Below are 19,299 nucleotides of genomic sequence, written 5' to 3' on the forward strand. Positions count from 1 at the left end.
GCGGCCTGGTCTGCGCCTGCCAGCATCACACCGCCGGGGACGACTGCCAGAGATGCCAGGACTTTTACCAGGACAGACCCTGGGCTCGGGCCACTGGGGACGCGGCCAACGAGTGTTTGCGTGAGTTTTATTCGCCGTCGCACTAAAGACACACAAACACACACACACTATGAAGATGCTGCAATGTAGAAATGGATAAAACAATATTTCAATCTTAAAAACGTAAGAAATGCTGAAACTTCACACGGACATAAACATAATGGTTGTTTACCACGAGGCAACCACCAACCCTCCCCCACCTTCCGTGTGGTTGAGGTGGGCGGGGTTGGGGCAGGTGTATAATGTAGCCCGGAAGAGTTAGGGATGCATGGGATTCTGGGTATTTGTTTTGTTGTGTTTATGTTGTCTTACGGTGCGGATGTTCTCCCGAAATGTGTTTGTCATTCTTGTTTGGTGTGGGTTCACAGTGTGGCGCATATTAGTAAGAGTGTTAAAGTTGTTTATATCACAACCCTCAGTGTAACCTGTTTGGCTGTTGACCAAGTATGCCTTGCAGTCCTGTATGTGTGTAAACAGAGGCCGCACGCAGATAGCATGGTGTAAAAGCGGACGCGACGACATGTTGTCGAGGACGTTAAAGGCAGTGCCATCACGGCACGCCCTCAATACTGTTGTCCGGGTGAAAATTGGAGAATGTTTGCCCCGGGAGATTTCCGGGAGAGGCACTGAAATCTGGAAACCTCCCGGAAAAATCGGGAGGGTCGGCAAGTATGCAGCTGAGCGGCTCCGACCCATGGACATTAGCTATGAGGCTAGTAGAAAGTTAGCTATGAGGCTAGTAGAAAGTAAGCTATGGGGCTAGTAGAAAGTTAGCTGTGAGAATAGTAAAGAATTACCCATGAGACTAGACGCATGGACGTTAGCTTTGACGCGAGTAGAAAGTTAGCTTTGACGCTAGTAGAAAGTTAGCTATGAGGCTAGTATAAAGTTAGCTTTGAGGCTAGTAGAGCGTTAGCTATGAGGCTAGTAGAAAATTCGCCGTGAGGCTAGCAGAAAGTCAGCTTCGAGAATAGTAGAAAATTCAATCAATCAATCAATCAATGTTTATTTATATAGCCCTAAATCACAAGTGTCTCAAAGGGCTGCACACGCCACAACGACATCCTCGGTACAAAGCCCACATAAGGGCAAGGAAAAACTCACCCCAGTGGGACGTCGATGTGAATGACTATGAGAAACCTTGGGGAGGCTAGTAGAAAATTCGCCATGAGACTAGACCCATGGACGTTAGCTATGAGGCTAGTAGAAAGTTAACTATGAGGCTAGTAGAAAGTTAGCTATGAGGCTAGTAGAACGTTAGCTATGAGGCTAGTAGAAAGTTAGCTATGAGGCTTGTAGAAAATTAGCCATGAGGCTAGCAGAAAGTCAGCTGTGAGAATAGTAGAAATGTACCCATGAGACTAGACTCGTGGACGTTGGCTACAAGGCTAGTAGAAAGTTAGCTTTGAGGCTAGTAGAAAGTTAGCTATGAGGCTAGTAGAAAAATAGCCATGAGGGTAGCAGAAAGTCAGCTGTGAGAGTAGTCGAAAATTACCCATGAGACTAGACCCATGGACATTAGCTATGAGTCCAGTGGAAAGTTAGTTATGAGGCTAGTAGAAAGTTAGCTATGAGGCTAGTAGAAAGTTAGCCACGAGGCTAGCAGAAAGTCAGCTGTGAGAATAATCGAAAATTACCCATGAAACTAGCACAATGGACGTTAGCTATGAAGCTAGTAGAAAGTTAGCTATGAGGCTAGTAGAAAATTTGCCATGAGGCTAGCAGAAAGTCAGCTTCGAGAACAGTAGAAAATTACCCATGAGACTAGACCCATGGACGTTAGCTATGAAGCTAGTAGAAAGTTAGCTATGAGGCTAGTAGAAAGTTAGCTATGAGGCTAGTAGAAAGTTAGCTATGGGGCTAGTAGAAAGTTAGCCATCAGAGTAGCAGAAAGTCAGCTGTGAGAATAGTAAAGAATTACCCATGAGACTAGACCCATGGACGTTAGCTATGAAGCTAGTAGAAAGTTAGCTATGAGGCTAGTAGAAAGTTAGCTATGAGGCTAGTAGAAAGTTAGCTATGGGGCTAGTAGAAAGCTAGCCATCAGAGTAGCAGAAAGTCAGCTGTGAGAATAGTAAAGAATTACCCATGAGACTAGACCCATGGACGTTAGCTATGAAGCTAGTAGAAAGTTAGCTATGAGGCTAGTAGAAAGTTAGCTATGAGGCTAGTAGAAAGTTAGCTATGGGGCTAGTAGAAAGTTAGCCATCAGAGTAGCAGAAAGTCAGCTGTGAGAATAGTAAAGAATTACCCATGAGACTAGACGCATGGACGTTAGCTTTGAAGCTAGTAGAAAGTTAGCTTTGAAGCTAGTAGAAAGTTAGCTTTGACGCTAGTAGAAAGTTAGTTTTGACGCTTGTAGAAAGTTAGCCATGAGGCTAGTAGAAAGTTAGCCTTGAGGCTAGTAGAAAGTTATTCATGACGCTAGTAGAAAGTTAGCTATGAGGCTAGTAGAAAGTTAGCCATCAGGGTAGCAGAAAGTCAGCTGTGAGAATAGTAAAGAATTACCCATGAGACTAGACGCATGGACGTTAGCTTTGACGCGAGTAGAAAGTTAGCTTTGACGCGAGTAGAAAGTTAGCTTTGACGCTAGTAGAAAGTTAGCTATGAGGCTAGTAGAAAGTTAGCTATGAGGCTAGTAGAAAGTTAGCCTTGAGGCTAGTAAAAAGTTATTCATGACGCTAGTAGAAAGTTAGCTATGAGGCTAGTAGAAAGTTAGCCATCAGGGTAGCAGAAAGTCAGCTGTGAGAATAGTAAAGAATTACCCATGAGACTAGACGCATGGACGTTAGCTTTGACGCGAGTAGAAAGTTAGCTTTGACGCAAGTAGAAAGTTAGCTTTGACGCTAGTAGAAAGTTAGCTATGAGGCTAGTAGAAAGTTAGCTATGAGGCTAGTAGAAAGTTAGCTATGAGGCTCGTAGAAAATTAGCCATGAGGCTAGCATAAAGTCAGCTGTGAGAATAGTAGAAATGTACCCATGAGACTAGACTCGTGGACGTTGGCTACAAGGCTAGTAGAAAGTTAGCTATGAGGCTAGTAGAAAGTTAGCTATGAGGCTAGTAGAAAGTTAGCTATGAGGCTAGTAGAAAAATAGCCATGAGGGTAGCAGAAAGTCAGCTGTGAGAGTAGTCGAAAATTACCCATGAGACTAGACCCATGGACGTTAGCTATGAGTCCAGTGGAAAGTTAGCTATGAGGCTAGTAGAAAGTTAGCTATGAGGCTAGTAGAAAGTTAGCCACGAGGCTAGCAGAAAGTCAGCTGTGAGAATAATCGAAAATTACCCATGAAACTAGCACAATGGACGTTAGCTATGAAGCTAGTAGAAAGTTAGCTATGAGGCTAGTAGAACGTTAGATGAGGCTAGTAGAAAATTGGCCATGAGGCTAGCAGAAAGTCAGCTTCAAGAATAGTAGAAAATTACCCATGAGACTAGACCCATGGACGTTAGCTATGAGGCTAGTAGAAAGTTAGCTATGAAGCTAGTAGAAAGTTAGCTATGAGGCTAGTAGAAAGCTATCTATGAGTCTAGTAGAAAGTTAGCTATGAGGCTAGTATAAAATTAGCCATGAGGCTAGCAGAAAGTCAGCTGGGAGAATAGTAAAGAATCACCCATGAGACTAGACGCGTTGACGTTAGCTTTGACGCTAGTATAAAGTTAGCTTTGACGCTAGTAGAAAGTTAGCTATGAGGCTAGTAGAAAGTTAGCCTTGAGACTAGTAGAAAGTTAGCTATGAGGCTAGTAGAAAGTTAGCCATCAGGGTAGCAGAAAGTCAGCTGTGAGAATAGTAAAGAATTACCCATGAGACTAGACGCATGGACTTTAGCTTTGATGCTAGTGGAAAGTTAGCTTTGACGCTAGTAGAAAGTTAGCTATGAGGCTAGTAGAAAGTTAGCTATGAGGCTAGTAGAAAGTTAGCTATGAGGCTAGTAGAAAGTTAGCTATGAGGCTAGTAGAAAGTTAGCCATCAGGGTAGCAGAAAGTCAGCTGTGAGAATAGTAAAGAATTACCCATGAGACTAGACGCATGGACGTTAGCTTTGACGCGAGTAGAAAGTTTGCTCTGAGGCTAGTAGAAAGTTAGCTATGAGGCTAGTAGAACGTTAGCTATGAGGCTAGTAGAAAGTTAGCTATGAGGCTAGTAGAAAATTAGCCATGAGGCTAGCAGAAAGTCAGCTGTGAGAATAGTAGAAATGTACCCATGAGACTAGACTCATGGACGTTAGCTACGAGGCTAGTAGAAAGTTAGCTATGAAGCTAGTAGGAAGTTAGCTTCGCGAAAAGTAGAAACTTACCCATGAGACTAGACCCATGGATGTTAGCTATGAGGCTAGTAGAAAGTTAGCTATGAGGCTAGTAGAAAGTTAGCTATGAGCCAGTAGAAAATTAGCCATCAGGGTAGCAGAAAGTCAGTTGAGAGAGTAGTAGAAAATGACCCATGAGTCTAGACCGTAGGACGTTAGCTATGAGGCTAGTAGGACGTTAGCTCTGAGGCTGGTAGAAAGTTAGCCATGAGGCTAGCAGAAAGTCAGCTGTGAGAATAGTCGAAAATTACCAATGAGACTAGACCCATGGACGTTAGCTATGAGTCCAGTGGAAAGTTAGCTATGAGGCTAGTAGAAAGTTAGATATGAGGCTAGTAGAAAGTTAGCCATGAGGCTAGCAGAAAGTCAGCTGTGAGAATAATCGAAAATTAGCCATGAAACGTTAGCTATGAAGCTAGTAGAAAGTTAGCTATGAGGCTAGTAGAAAGTTAGCCATCAGGGTAGCAGAAAGTCAGCTGTGAGAATAGTAAAGAATTACCCATGAGACTCGACTCATGGACGTTAGCTTTGAGGCTAGTAGAAAGTTAGCTTTGACGCTAGTAGAAAGTTAGCTATGAGGCTAGTAGAAAGTTATCTATGAGGCTAGTAGAAAGTTAGCCATCAGGGTAGCAGAAAGTCAGCTGTGAGAATAGTAAAGAATTACCCATGAGACTAGACACATTGACGTTAGCTTTGACGCTAGTAGAAAGTTAGCTTTGACGCTAGTAGAAAGTTAGCTATGAGGCTAGTAGAAATTTAGCCTTGGGGCTAGTAGAAAGTTAGCCATGAGGTTAGCAGAAAGTCAGCTGTGAGAATGGTAGAAATTGACCCATGAGACTAGACCCATGGACGTCAGCTTTGACGCTAGTAGAAAGTTAGCTATGAGGCTAGTAGAAAGCTAGCCTTGAGGCTAGTAGAAATTTAGCTATGAGGCTAGTAGGAAGTTACCAAATAGACTAGCAGAAAGTTAACCATGAGGCTAGTTGAAAGTTAGCCATCAGACAAGCAAAAAGATTGTAGCTATAAGGCTAACAGGACGTTAGCTATGAGGCTAGCAGAAAGCTAGCCTTGAGGCTAGTAGAAAGTTAGCTATGAGGCTAGTAGGAAGTTACCAAATAGACTAGCAGAAAGTTAACCATGAGGCTAGTTGAAAGTTAGCCATCAGACAAGCAAACAGATTGTAGCTATAAGGCTAACAGGATGTTAGCTATGAGGCTAGCAGAAAGTTAGCTCTGAGGCTAACAGAACGTGAGCTATGAAGCTAGCAGGAAGTTAGTTATGAGGCTAGTAAAAAGTTAGCCATTAAACTAGCAGAAAGTTAGCCATCAGACTCGCATAAAGTCAGTGATGAGAATATCAGGATTTTAGCCATGACGCTAACAAGATGTTAGCTACGAGGCTAACAGGACGTTAGCTACGAGGCTAGCAGGAAGTTAGCAATTAAACTAGTAGAAAGTTAGCCATCAGACTAGCAAAAACTATTTTCAAGAAGGTGAAAAAATTAGCTCCTGACCGCAAAATCAACAAAATCTTAATTAATTGTTAGTAAGCTTCGACATAAGGTTGCTGGTGCGGCGTGCGTGGTAATTAAAAAAAGTAAAATAATGTAAAGACTTCCAAAAAGGATACAGCCGGGCTTAAAGGATGAAATGAATTCGGTAGGTTCTATAAATATGTGGAAATTCTGGAACTCACTGTTTAGTGTTTGAAGCTGCATCTGTGTTTTTGTTTTGCTTGAAGCTTCCATGCACATCTGTTTGCCAGCAGCAGCATCGTGTCGGAATTAGAGCGTTTATCAGGCTTGGCTCATCACACGTTGACGGAACTGTCAGGAGGAGCTCGGAGATGACTCTTTTTTTTTCAACGTAAAGCCCACAGATAGCTTCTTTTCTCCTTATTTTACTGTTGAAGCCGATTAAGCGGGGAGCTGGTTTTTAATTACTCTTATTTGCGAGTAGCAGTCACTTAAAATAACACGCCGACTTAATCGGTGCTGTACAACACTTAGTACTTGGTGTAAAAGGAGCAGGCTGTCCTGCACATACATAATTCTTAAGGGAACATAATAATCTTTCTGTAAAAAAAAAAAAATACTGATAAATAAAAGCAAAAAAACAAACAAAAAAAAACATTTAAATGAGAAGTGAACAAACTTTTTTTCACGTCCTGAAAAAGAATGAAATAAATATTGAATATTGAATTGTTATTTTGTAAACAAATTGATTCATTAGAGCAGTGGTCCCCAACCACCAGTCCGGGGACCGGTACCGGTCCGTGACGCATATGCTATTAAAAAGGTTTTCTACACCAAAATGTATCTATTTTTATCCGACTTCTTCTTCTTCTTCTCCAGATTTTGGCGCGCTCTACCTTCCACTTTTTTTTTCACCCGATTCAAACCTTTCCGTTGACATATTCCCAGAATTCCAGGTGTTTCCGGAACATTTTTCCCCATTCAAAATGAATTGGCCATTTTTCAAACTTCCACCATTTTCCACATTTTTTCAACCCGATTCAAACCATTCCACCTTTAACATATTCCACTCATCCTGGACATTGAAACTAGAGATGTCCGATATCATCGGCCAATAACAGCTTTAAAATGTAATATCGGAAATGATCGGTATCGGTTTTTTTATTATCGGTATTGGTTTTTAAATTTTTATTTTTTTTAATTTTTATTTTTTATTAAATCAACATAAAAAACGGGGGGAGCTCAAAGTAAAGCCGCTACTCCTCCACATCGAGAGGAGCCAGATGAGGTGGTTTGGGCATCTGGTCAGGATGCCACCCGAACGCCTCCCTAGGGAGGTGTTTAGGGCACGTCCGACCGGTAGGAGGCCACGGGGAAGACCCAGGACACGTTGGGAAGACTATGTCTCCCGGCTGGCCTGGGAACGCCTCGGGGTCCCACAGGAAGAGCTGGACGAAGTGGCTGGGGAGAGGGAAGTCTGGGCTTCCCTGCTTAGGCTGCTGCCCCCGCGACCCGACCTCGGATAAGCGGAAGAAGATGGATGGATGGATGGAACATAAAAAACACAAGATACACTTACAATTAGTGCACCTCACACAAAAGGGTTGTTTCTTTCTGTTATTAATATTGTGGTTCCTACATTATATATCAATATATATCAATACAGTCTGCCGGGATACAGTCCGTAAGCACACATGATTGTGCGTGCTGCTGGTCCACTAATAGTACTAACCTATAACAGTTAGTTTTACTATTTTTCATTAATTACTAGTTTCTATGTAACTGTTTTTATATTGTTTTACTTTCTTTTTTATTCAAGAAAATGTTTTTAATTTATATATCTTATTTTATTTTTTTTATTTTTTTTTAAAAAGGACCTTATCTTCCCCATACCTGGTTGTCCAAATTAGGCATAATAATGTGCTAATTCCACGACTGTATATACTGTATCGGTTGATATCGGTATAGGTAATTAAAGAGTTGGACAATATCGGAATATCGGATATCGGCAAAAAGCCATTATCGGACATCCTTAATTGAAACTATAATTTTTTCAAGTAAAAAAAAAAAAAAAAATCCAGTTTTTTTTTCAAACCCTTTTTTGACCCTTTTTTCTGGCGACTACTCCTTCCACATTTTTCAACCCATTTCAAATTCCAGGAATTCCTTAATAGAATTGTGCTACCTTTTCAAAAACTGTAAATAAAAATTCTCGGATTTCCAAGAATTCTCGGTTTTTAGGGACATAGTCCCCATTCCAAATGAATTATCCATTTTTCACTCTTTCAAAATTCCAACATTTTTCAACTTATTCAAAATATTCCACCTTCAACATATTCCACTCATCCTGAACATTGAAACTATAATTTTTTCAAGTAAAAAAAAAAAAAAAATTCCAGGAATTCCCAGAAATCCAGTTTTTTTTCAGACCCTTTTTTGACCCTTTTTTCTGGCGACTACTCCTTCCACATTTTTCAACCCATTTCAAATTCCAGGAATTCTTTAATACCATTTCTCAATTAAAAATGTTACTACTTCAACATTTCTCGACCGATTTGAAAAATTCCAACACCAACCATTTCAATTTTTTTTGGCATTTTCCAAAAAATTCCCTCTTTTCCCCGAAATCCCCAAATCTTCATGAAATTTCAATTGACAAGAATGGGAGATTTTTCAAAGTTCCACAACTCCCACTTAAACCGTTCCAACTTCAAAATATTCAGCCTGTTCAAGAATTGGTTGCTCCCTTTCCAAAAACTGTAAATAAAATTTACCGGATTTCCAAGAATTCTCCGTTTTTAGGGACATTGTCCCCATTCCAAATGAATTATCCATTTTTCACTCTTTCACAATTCCAACATTTTTCAACGTATTAAAAATATTCCACCTTCAACATATTCCACTCATCCTGGACATTCAAACTATAATTTTTTCAAGTAAAATTTTTTTTTCCAGGAATTCACAGAATTCCTGTTTTTTTTCAGACCCTTTTTTGACCCTTTTTTCTGGCGACTACTCCTTTCACATTTTTCAACACATTTCAAATTCCAGGAATTTCTTATTACCAATTCTCAATTAAAAATGTTATTACTTCAACATTTCTCGACCGATTTGAAAAATTCCAACACCAACCATTTCAACTCCGAAGATTCCAATTTTTTTTTTGTATTTTCTGAAAAATTCCCTCTTTTCCCGAAATCCCCAAATCTCCATGAAATTCCCATTGAAAAGAATGGGAGATTTTTCAAAGTTCCACAACTCCCACTCAAACCGTTCCAACTTCAAAATATTCAGCCTGTTCAAGAATTGGTTTCTCCCTTTCAAAAACTGTAAATAAAAATTCCCGGATTTCCAAGAATTCTCCGTTTTTAGGGACATTGTCCCCATTCCAAATGAATTATCCATTTTTCACTCTTTCACAATTCCAACATTTTTCAACCTATTCAAAATATTCTACCTTCAACATATTCCACTCATCCTGGACATGGAAACTATAATTTTTTCAAGTTAAAAAAAAAAAAATTCCAGGAATTCCCAGACTTCCATTTTTTTTTTTCAAACCCTTTTTTGACCCTTTTTTCTGGCGACTACTCCTTCCACATTTTTCAACCCATTTCAAATTTCAGGAATTCCTTAACACCATTTCTCAATTAAAAATGTTACTACTTCAACATTTCTCGACCGATTTGAAAAATTCCAACACCAACCATTTCCATTTTTTGGGGGGCATTTTCAAAAAAAAATCCCTCTTTTCCCGAAATCCCCAAATCTCCATGAAATTCCCATTGAAAAGAATTGGAGATTTTCCAAAGTTCCACAACTCCCACTCAAACCGTTCCAACTTCCAAATATTCAGCCTGTTCAAGAATTGTGTGCTCCCTTTTCAAAAACTGTAAATAAAAATTCCTGGATTTCCAAGAATTCTCCGTTTTTAGGGACATTGTCCCCATTCCAAATGAATTATCCATTTTTCACTCTTTCACAATTCCAACATTTTTCAACCTATTTATAATATTCCACCTTCAACATTTTCCACTCATCCTGGACATTGAAACTATAATTGTTTTCAAGTGAAAAAAAAAAATTCCATGAATTCCAGGTTTTTTTTCAGACCCTTTTTTGACCCTTTTTTCTGGCGAGTACTCCTCCCACATTTTTCAACCCATTTCAAATTCCAGGAATTCCTTAATACCAATTCTCAATTAAAAATGTTACTACTTCAACATTTCTCGACTGATTTGAAAAATTCCAACACCAACCATTCCTTTTTTTTTTTGGCATTTTAAAAAAAAAATCCCTCTTTTCCCGAAATCCCCAAATATCCATGAAATTCCCATTGAAAAGAATGGGAGATTTTTCAAAGTTCCACAACTCCCACTCAAACCGTTCCAACTTCAAAATATTCAGCCTATTCAAGAATTGGTTGCTCCCTTTCAAAAACTGTAAATAAAAATTCCCAGATTTCCAAGAATTCTCGATTTTTAGGGACATTGTCCCCATTCCAAAATAATTATCCATTTTTCACTCTTTCACAATTCCAACATTTTTCAACCTATTCAAAATATTCCACTTTCAACATATTCCACTCATCCTGGACATTGAAACTATAATTTTTTAAAGTAAAAAAAAAAAATTTCCAGGAATTCCCAGAATTTCATTTTTTTTTTTCAAACCCTTTTTTGACCCTTTTTTCTGGCGACTACTCCTTCCACATTTTTCAACCCATTTCAAATTTCAGGAATTCCTTAACACCATTTCTCAATTAAAAATGTTACTACTTCAACATTTCTCGACCGATTTGAAAAATTCCAACACCAACCATTTCCATTTTTTTTTTTTGGCATTTTCAAAAAAAATTCCCTCTTTTCCCGAAATCCCCAAATCTCCATGAAATTCCCATTGAAAAGAATTGGAGATTTTCCAAAGTTCCACAACTCCCACTCAAACCGTCCCAACTTCAAAATAGTCTGCCTGTTAAAGAATTGGTTGCTCCCTTTCAAAAACTGTAAATAAAAATTCCCGGATTTTCAAGAATTCTCCGTTTTTAGGGACATTGTCCCCATTCCAAATGAATTATCCATTTTTCACTCTTTCACAATTCCAACATTTTTCAACCTATTCAAAATATTCCACCTTCAACATATTCCACTCATCCTGGACATTGAAACTATAATTTTTTTCAAGTAAAAAAAAAAAAAAATTCCAGGAATTCCCAGAATTCCAGTTTTTTTTCAGACCCTTTTTTGACCCTTTTTTCCAACATTTTTCAACCTATTTAAAATATTCCACCTTCAACATTTTCCACTCATCCTGGACATTGAAACTATAATTTTCAAGTGAAAAAAAAAAATTCCATGAATTCCAGTTTTTTTTTCAGACCCTTTTTTGACCCTTTTTTCTGGCGACTACTCCTCCCACATTTTTCAACCCATTTCAAATTCCAGGAATTCCTTAATACCAATTCTCAATTAAAAATGTTACTACTTCAACATTTCTCGACCGATTTGAAAAATTCCAACAACCATTTCAATTTTTTTTGGCATTTTCAAAAAAATTCCCCACTTTTCCCCAAAATCCTCAAATCTCCATGGAATTCCCATTGAAAATAATGGGACATTTTTCAAAGTTCCACAACTCCCACTCAAACCGTCCCAACTTCAAAATAGTCAGCCTGTTAAAGAATTGGTTGCTCCCTTTCAAAAACTGTAAATAAAAATTCCCGGATTTTCAAGAATTCTCCGTTTTTAGGGACATTGTCCCCATTCCAAATGAATTATCCATTTTCACTCTTTCACAATTCCAACATTTTTCAACCTATTCAAAATATTCCACTTTCAACATATTCCACTCATCCTGGACATTGAAACTATAATTTTTTCAAGTAAATTTTTTTTTCTCCAGGAATTCCCAGAATTCCTGTTTTTTTCAGACCCTTTTTTGACCCTTTTTTCTGGCGACTACTCTTTCCACATTTTTCAACCCATTTCAAATTCCAGGAATTCCTTAATACCATTTCTCAATTAAAAATGTTACTACTTCAACATTTCTCGACCGATATGAAAAATTCCAACACCAACCATTTCAATTATTTTTTGGCATTTTCAAAAAAAATCCCTCTTTTCCCGAAATCCCCAAATCTCCACAAAATTCCCATTGAAAAGAATGGGACATTTTTCAAAGTTCCACAACTCCCACTCAAACCGTTCAAACTTCAAAATATTCAGCCTGTTCAAGAATTGGTTGCTCCCTTTCAAAAACTGTAAATAAAAATTCCCGGATTTTCAAGAATTCTCCGTTTTTAGGGACATTGTCCCCATTCCAAATGAATTATCCATTTTTCACTCTTTCACAATTCCAACATTTTTCAAACTATTCAAAATATTCCACCTTCAACATATTCCACTCATCCTGGACATTGAAACAATTATTTTTTCAAGTTAAAAAAAAAAATCCTAATAATCAATCAATCAATGTTTACTTGTATAGCCCTAAATCACGAGTGTCTCAAAGGGCTGCACAAGCCACAACGATCAATAAGAGAATCGATAAAGAACTGAATCGTCAAGCAGAACCAGAAAAATCTAATAAGTTCCCATCCTTACTGATCGGCCTTCCTTTTGTGGCAGAACTTAATTGCACTTAAGTGCTTTCTGTTTTTTGTTATTGCGTAGCTTCGCCGCTTTCAAGAGGTTGCTAAAAGCCTGGTAGGGGAAAAAAAAAAAAAGGATGAACGCACATTTCTGGAAGAGGCTAATCTGGTGAAGACAAAGCCCCGGGGGGAGCAATACGAGGGAAGGCAGCGTCTGCCTCCTTACTGGGCCGTGTTATGCAAATGAAGGAGTCCTCAGAAGCCCTGAATGGGACTGATGTGCTCCGGTAAAGAGCCTCCGAGGAGACGTTAACGCGGCGGACTCGATCGCGGCCCTTTTTAAGTACGCCGACGATGACACAACTGTTCCTGTAAGCACAGGCCTCCACTCACGCAAGGCTGCGAGGAGTACGCGACCTGTAGACCGTTTCATAACAAAAGCATCGCCTTGGTTACCTGTAGCAAAAAAAAAAGGGGGATTTGAAGGCTAAGACAACTTTTAAGTACAGCAGCAAAAAACCCTCCAGGTCCTACATTTTGTTATTCAAGCATAATACAAACCCCGTTTCCATATGAGTTGGGAAATTGTGTTAGATGTAAATATAAATGGAATACAATCATTTTCAACCCATATTCAGTTGAATATGCTACAAAGACAACATATTTGATGTTGAAACTGATAAACATTTTTTTTTTTTTTTTGCAAATAATCATTAACTTTAGAATTTGATGCCAGCAACACGTGACAAAGAAGTTGGGAAAGGTGGCAAAAAAGACTGATAAAGTTGAAAAATGCTCATCAAACACTTATTTGGAACATCCCACAGGTGAACAGGCAAATTGGGAACAGGTGGGTGCCATGATTGGGTATGAAAGTAGATTCCATGAAATGCTCAGTCATTCACAAACAAGTATGGGGGCGAGGGTCACCACTTTGTCAACAAATGCTTGAGCAAATTGTTGAACAGTTTAAGAAAAACCTTTCTCAACCAGCTATTGCAAGGAATTTAGGGATTTCACCATCTACGGTCCGTAATATCATCAAAGGGTTCGGAGAATCTGGAGAAATCACTGCACGTAAGCAGCTAAGCCCGTGACCTTCGATCTCTCAGGCTGTACTGCATCAACAAGCGACATCATTGTGTAAAGGATATCACCACAAGGGCTCAGGAACACTTCAGAAACCCACTGTCAGTAACTACAGTTGGTCGCTACATCTGTAAAAGCAAGTTAAAACTCTCCTATGCAAGGCGAAAACCGTTTATCAACAACACCCAGAAACGCCGTCGGCTTCGCTGGGCCTGAGCTCATCTAAGATGGACTGATACAAAGTGGAAAAGTGTTCTGTGGTCTGACGAGTCCACATTTCAAATTGTTTTTGGAAACTGTGGACGTTGTGTCCTCCGGACCAAAGAGGAAAAGAACCATCCGGATTGGTTTAGGCGCAACGTTGAAAAGACAGCATCTGTGATGGTATGGGGGTGTATTAGTGCCCAAGGCATGGGTAACTTGCACATCTGTGAAGGCGCCATTAATTCTGAAAGGTACATACAGGTTTTGGAGCAACATATGTTGCCATCCAAGCAACGTTACCATGGACGCCCCTGCTTATTTCAGCAAGACAATGCCAAGCCACATTCAGCACGTGTTACAACCAAAAAGAGTGCGGGTACTTTCCTGGCCCGCCTGCAGTCCAGACCTGTCTCCCATCGAAAATGTGTGGCGCATTATGAAGCGTAAAATACGACAGCGGAGACCCCCGGACTGTTTTGAACGACTGAAGCTCTACATAAAACAAGAATGGGAAAGAATTCCACTTTCAAGGCTTCAACAATTAGTTTCCTCAGTTCCCAATCGTTTATTGAGTGTTGTTAAAAGAAAAGATGATGTAACACAGTGGTGAACATGCCCTTTCCCAACTACTTTGGCACGTGTTGCAGCCATGAAATTCCAAGTTAATTATTATTTGCAAAAAATAAATAAAGTTTAGGAGTTTGAACATCAAATATCTTGTCTTTGTAGTGCATTCAATTGAATATGGGTTGAAAAGGGTTTGCAAATCATTGTATTCCGTTTATATTTACATCTAACACAATTTCCCAACTCATATGGAAACGGGGTTTGTATGACCATTAATGAAATGCAAATGTGCTGACGCTGGTGATATCGCCTTGTCTCTGCTTTGTCTGCGTCACTTCGGTGTTCCGCCTTGGCAGTCATGGATTTGCAAGTCGTCTCTTTGTACAAATAGAGAAAGTACTACTTCAACACAATTGATAACTATAGCAACGGCCCTTAAGCATAAGAGTTGTGTGATAATTTATACATAATTATTCTAACAAAGTTTGAGATGGAAAAAACTTCCAACTTGAGGTGGTTTATTGACGGTCCACACATTGAAGTTACGGTCAAACTAATAAGCACACAAAGAAAAGTGCATTATTATAAACAAAAAGCACACATACATATCGGAATCATGTTAAAATAACATTACAAAAATTAATGCCGCTAGCTTGATGCTAACATACAATGGACGATGCATTGACAAGCTAGCAAAAATTAGCATTGCGATCATTTTAAACTTGTATAAACGTTTAACAAATTACTGTATTTATGTAAAAGAAAAACATTCTATACACTTTATAAGATTTTGTAAATTTTCATATAGGCAGTAAAACGGCTGATTAAACAAAACAGATGTCATCGTCATGGACCCACTAGCTGCAGGAAACTAGCTCTACAATCAGCTAAACGGACTCAATAACGCCACGGTGACGTTGTGGTGAATTAACAAAAACTGGAAACAACGCAAAAAGATTGTCAGGTAATAATACTAACACAGACAGTCGTCAATGTGTTAGCATAGTCGCTAATGCTAAAAATGCTAGGTTGATTACATTACAATTGTATGTACAAATATGCATGAAAACACTCACACGTTTTTTCAACCCACTTCAACCATTCTAGTGTCAAAACATTCCTCTTAATCAGGACAAAAAACGGATTTGTTTTTTTCCCGAAATTCCAGGAATTCCGTAAGACCATTTCTCAATTCAACATGTTACTACTTCAACATCCCTCGACCGATTTGAAAAATTCCAACACCAACCATTTCAACTCATTCAGACCATTCAAGTTTTTTTTTACCATTTTTAAAAAAAGGTAAAAGAGACCAAAACGTTTTTTTAATCATCCTTTTAAGTCTGCGAGCAGCTATAAAATTATGAAATGAAATTGCTGAATAGACAATCCCCTTTTTTTCCCCTTTTTCTGGCGACTACTCCTTCCACATTTGTCAACCCACTTCAACCATTCTACTGTCAAAACATTCCTCTTAATCAGGACAAAAAACGGAGTTGTTTTTTTAACTAGAAAAATCCCCGGTTTTCCCCGAAATTCCAGGAATTCCGTAATACCATTTCTCAATTCAACATGTTACTATTTCAACATTCCTCGACCGATTTGAGAAATTCCAACACCAACCATTTCAACTCATTCAGACCATTCAAGTTTTTTTTTACCATTTTAAAAAAAAAAAGGTAAAAGAGACCAGAACGTTTTTTTAATCATCCCTTTTAGTCTGCGAGCAGCTATAAAATTATGAAATGAAATTGCTGAATAGACAATCCCCTTTTTTTCCCCTTTTTTCTGGCGACTACTCCTTCCACATTTTTCAACCCACTTCAACCATTCTACTGTCAAAACATTCCTCTTAATCAGGACAAAAAACTGAGTTGTTTTTTTAACTAGAAAAATCCCCGGTTTTCCCCGAAATTCCAGGAATTCCGTAATACCATTTCTCAATTCAACATGTTACTATTTCAACGTTCCTCCACCGATTTGAAAAATTCCAACACCAACCATTTCAACTCATTCAGACCATTCAAGGTTTTTTTTTACCATTTTAAAAAAAAGGTAAAAGAGACCAAAACGTTTTTTTAATCATCCTTTTAAGTCTGCGAGCAGCTATAAAATTATGAAATGAAATTGCTGAATAGACAATCCCCTTTTTTTCACCCTTTTTTCTGGCGACTACTCCTTCCACATTTTTCAACCCACTTCAACCATTCCACTGTCAAAACATTCCTCTTAATCAGGACAAAAAACGGAGTTGTTTTTTTAACTGGAAAAATTCCCGGTTTTCCCGCAATTCCAGGAATTCCGTAAGACCATTTTTCAATTCAACATGGTACTATTTCAACATTCCTCGACCGATTTGAAAAATTCCAACACCAATCACTTCAACTCATTCATACCATTCAAGTTTTTTACCATATTTTAAAAAAGGCAAAAGAGACCAAAACGTTTTTTTAATCATTCCATTAAGTCTGCGAGCAGCTATAAAATTATGAAATGAAATTGCTGAATAGACAATCCCCTTTTCTTCCCCTTTTTTCTGGCGACTACTCCTTCCACATTTTTCAACCCACTTCAACCATTCTACTGTCAAAACATTCCTCTTAATCAGGACAAAAAACTGAGTTGTTTTTTTAACTAGAAAAATCCCCGGTTTTCCCCGAAATTCCAGGAATTCCGTAATACCATTTCTCAATTCAACATGTTACTATTTCAACGTTCCTCGACCGATTTGAAAAATTCCAACACCAACCATTTCAACTCATTCAGACCATTCAAGTTTTTTTTTTACCATTTTTAAAAAAAGGTAAAAGAGACCAAAACGTTTTTTTAATCATCCTTTTAAGTCTGCGAGCAGCTATAAAATTATGAAATGAAATTGCTGAATAGACAATCCCCTTTTTTTCACCCTTTTTTCTGGCGACTACTCCTTCCACATTTTTCAACCCACTTCAACCATTCCACTGTCAAAACATTCCTCTTAATCAGGACAAAAAACAGAGTTGTTTTTTTAACTGGAAAAATTCCCGGTTTTCCCGAAATTCCAGGAATTCCGTAAGACCATTTTTCAATTCAACATGGTACTATTTCAACATTCCTCGACCGATTTGAAAAATTCCAACACCAACCACTTCAACTCATTCATACCATTCAAGTTTTTTACCATATTTTAAAAAAGGTAAAAGAAACCAAAACGTTTTTTTAATCATTCCTTTAAGTCTGCGAGCAGCTATAAAATTATGAAATGAAATTGCTGTATAGACAATCCCCTTTTTTTCCCCTTTTTTCTGGCGACTACTCCTTCCACATTTTTCAACCCACTTCAACCATTCTACTGTCAAAACATTCCTCTTAATCAGGACAAAAAACTGAGTTGTTTTTTTAACTAGAAAAATCCCCGGTTTTCCCCGAAATTCCAGGAATTCCGTAATACCATTTCTCAATTCAACATGTTACTATTTCAACGTTCCTCGACCGATTTGAAAAATTCCAACACCAACCATTTCAACTCATTCAGACCATTCAAGGTTTTTTTTTACCATTTTTAAAAAAAGGTAAAAGAGACCAAAACGTTTTTTTAATCATCCTTTTAAGTCTGCGAGCAGCTATAAAATTATGAAATGAAATTGCTGAATAGACAATCCCCTTTTTTTCACCCTTTTTTCTGGCGACTACTCCTTCCACATTTTTCAACCCACTTCAACCATTCCACTGTCAAAACATTCCTCTTAATCAGGACAAAAAACGGAGTTGTTTTTTTAACTGGAAAAATCCCCCGGTTTTCCCCGAAATTCCAGGAATTCCGTAATACCATTTTTCAATTCCACACGTTACTATTTCAACATTCCTCGACCGATTTGAAAAATTCCAACACCAACCACTTCAACTCATTCAAGTTTTTTTTTACCATTTTTAAAAAAAGGTAAAAGAGACCAAAACGTTTTTTTAATCATCCTTTTAAGTCTGCGAGCAGCTATAAAATTATGAAATGAAATTGCTGAATAGACAATCCCCTTTTTTTCACCCTTTTTTCTGGCGACTACTCCTTCCACATTTTTCAACCCACTTCAACCATTCCACTGTCAAAACATTCCTCTTAATCAGGACAAAAAACGAAGTTGTTTTTTTAACTGGAAAAATCCCCCGGTTTTCCCCGAAATTCCAGGAATTCCGTAATACCATTTTTCAATTCCACACGTTACTATTTCAACATTCCTCGACCGATTTGAAAAATTCCAACACCAACCATTTCAACTCATTCAGACCATTCAAGGTTTTTTTTTACCATTTTTAAAAAAAGGTAAAAGAGACCAAAACATTTTTTTAATCATCCTTTAAGTCTGCGAGCAGCTATAAAATTATGAAATGAAATTGCTGAATAGACAATCCCCTTTTTTTCACCCTATTTTCTGGCTACTACTCCTTCCACATTTTTCAACCCACTTCAACCATTCTACTGTCAAAACATTCCTCTTAATCAGGACAAAAAACGGAGCTGTTTTCTAACTGGAAAAATCCCCCGGTTTTCCCTGAAATTCCAGGAATTCCGTAATACCATTTCTCAATTCAACATGTTTCTATTTCAACGTTCCTCGACCGATTTGAAAAATTCCAACACCAACCATTTCAACTCATTCAGACCATTCAAGTTTTTTTTACCATTTTTAAAAAAAAAAGGTAAAAGAGACCAGAACGTTTTTTTAATCATCCCTTTTAGTCTGCGAGCAGCTATAAAATTATGAAATGAAATTGCTGAATAGACAATCCCCTTTTTTTCACCCTTTTCCCTGGCGACTACTCCTTCCACATTTTTCAACCCACTTCAACCATTCCACTGTCAAAACATTCCTCTTAATCAGGACAAAAAACGGAGTTGTTTTTTTAACTGGAAAAATCCCCCGGTTTTCCCCGAAATTACAGGAATTCCGTAATACCATTTTTCAATTCAACATGGTACTATTTCAACATTCCTCGACC

General features: G+C 38.2%; 1 protein-coding gene across 1 annotated transcript in view; it reads left to right on the forward strand.

Moving 5' to 3' along the window:
- lamc3 (laminin, gamma 3) overlaps positions 1-19,299 on the forward strand; it is a 318,369-nt gene that overhangs the window by 106,903 nt on the left and 192,167 nt on the right. Inside the window, exon 4 of the mRNA XM_061966493.1 lies at positions 1-120. This exon is cut by the window's left edge and continues 53 nt beyond it. Coding sequence (XP_061822477.1) covers positions 1-120 — 120 coding nt within the window. The remainder of the gene's footprint in view (positions 121-19,299) is intronic.

Source organism: Nerophis lumbriciformis, linkage group LG11 (genome assembly GCF_033978685.3).
Source record: "Nerophis lumbriciformis linkage group LG11, RoL_Nlum_v2.1, whole genome shotgun sequence".
Lineage (NCBI taxonomy): Eukaryota > Metazoa > Chordata > Actinopteri > Syngnathiformes > Syngnathidae > Nerophis > Nerophis lumbriciformis.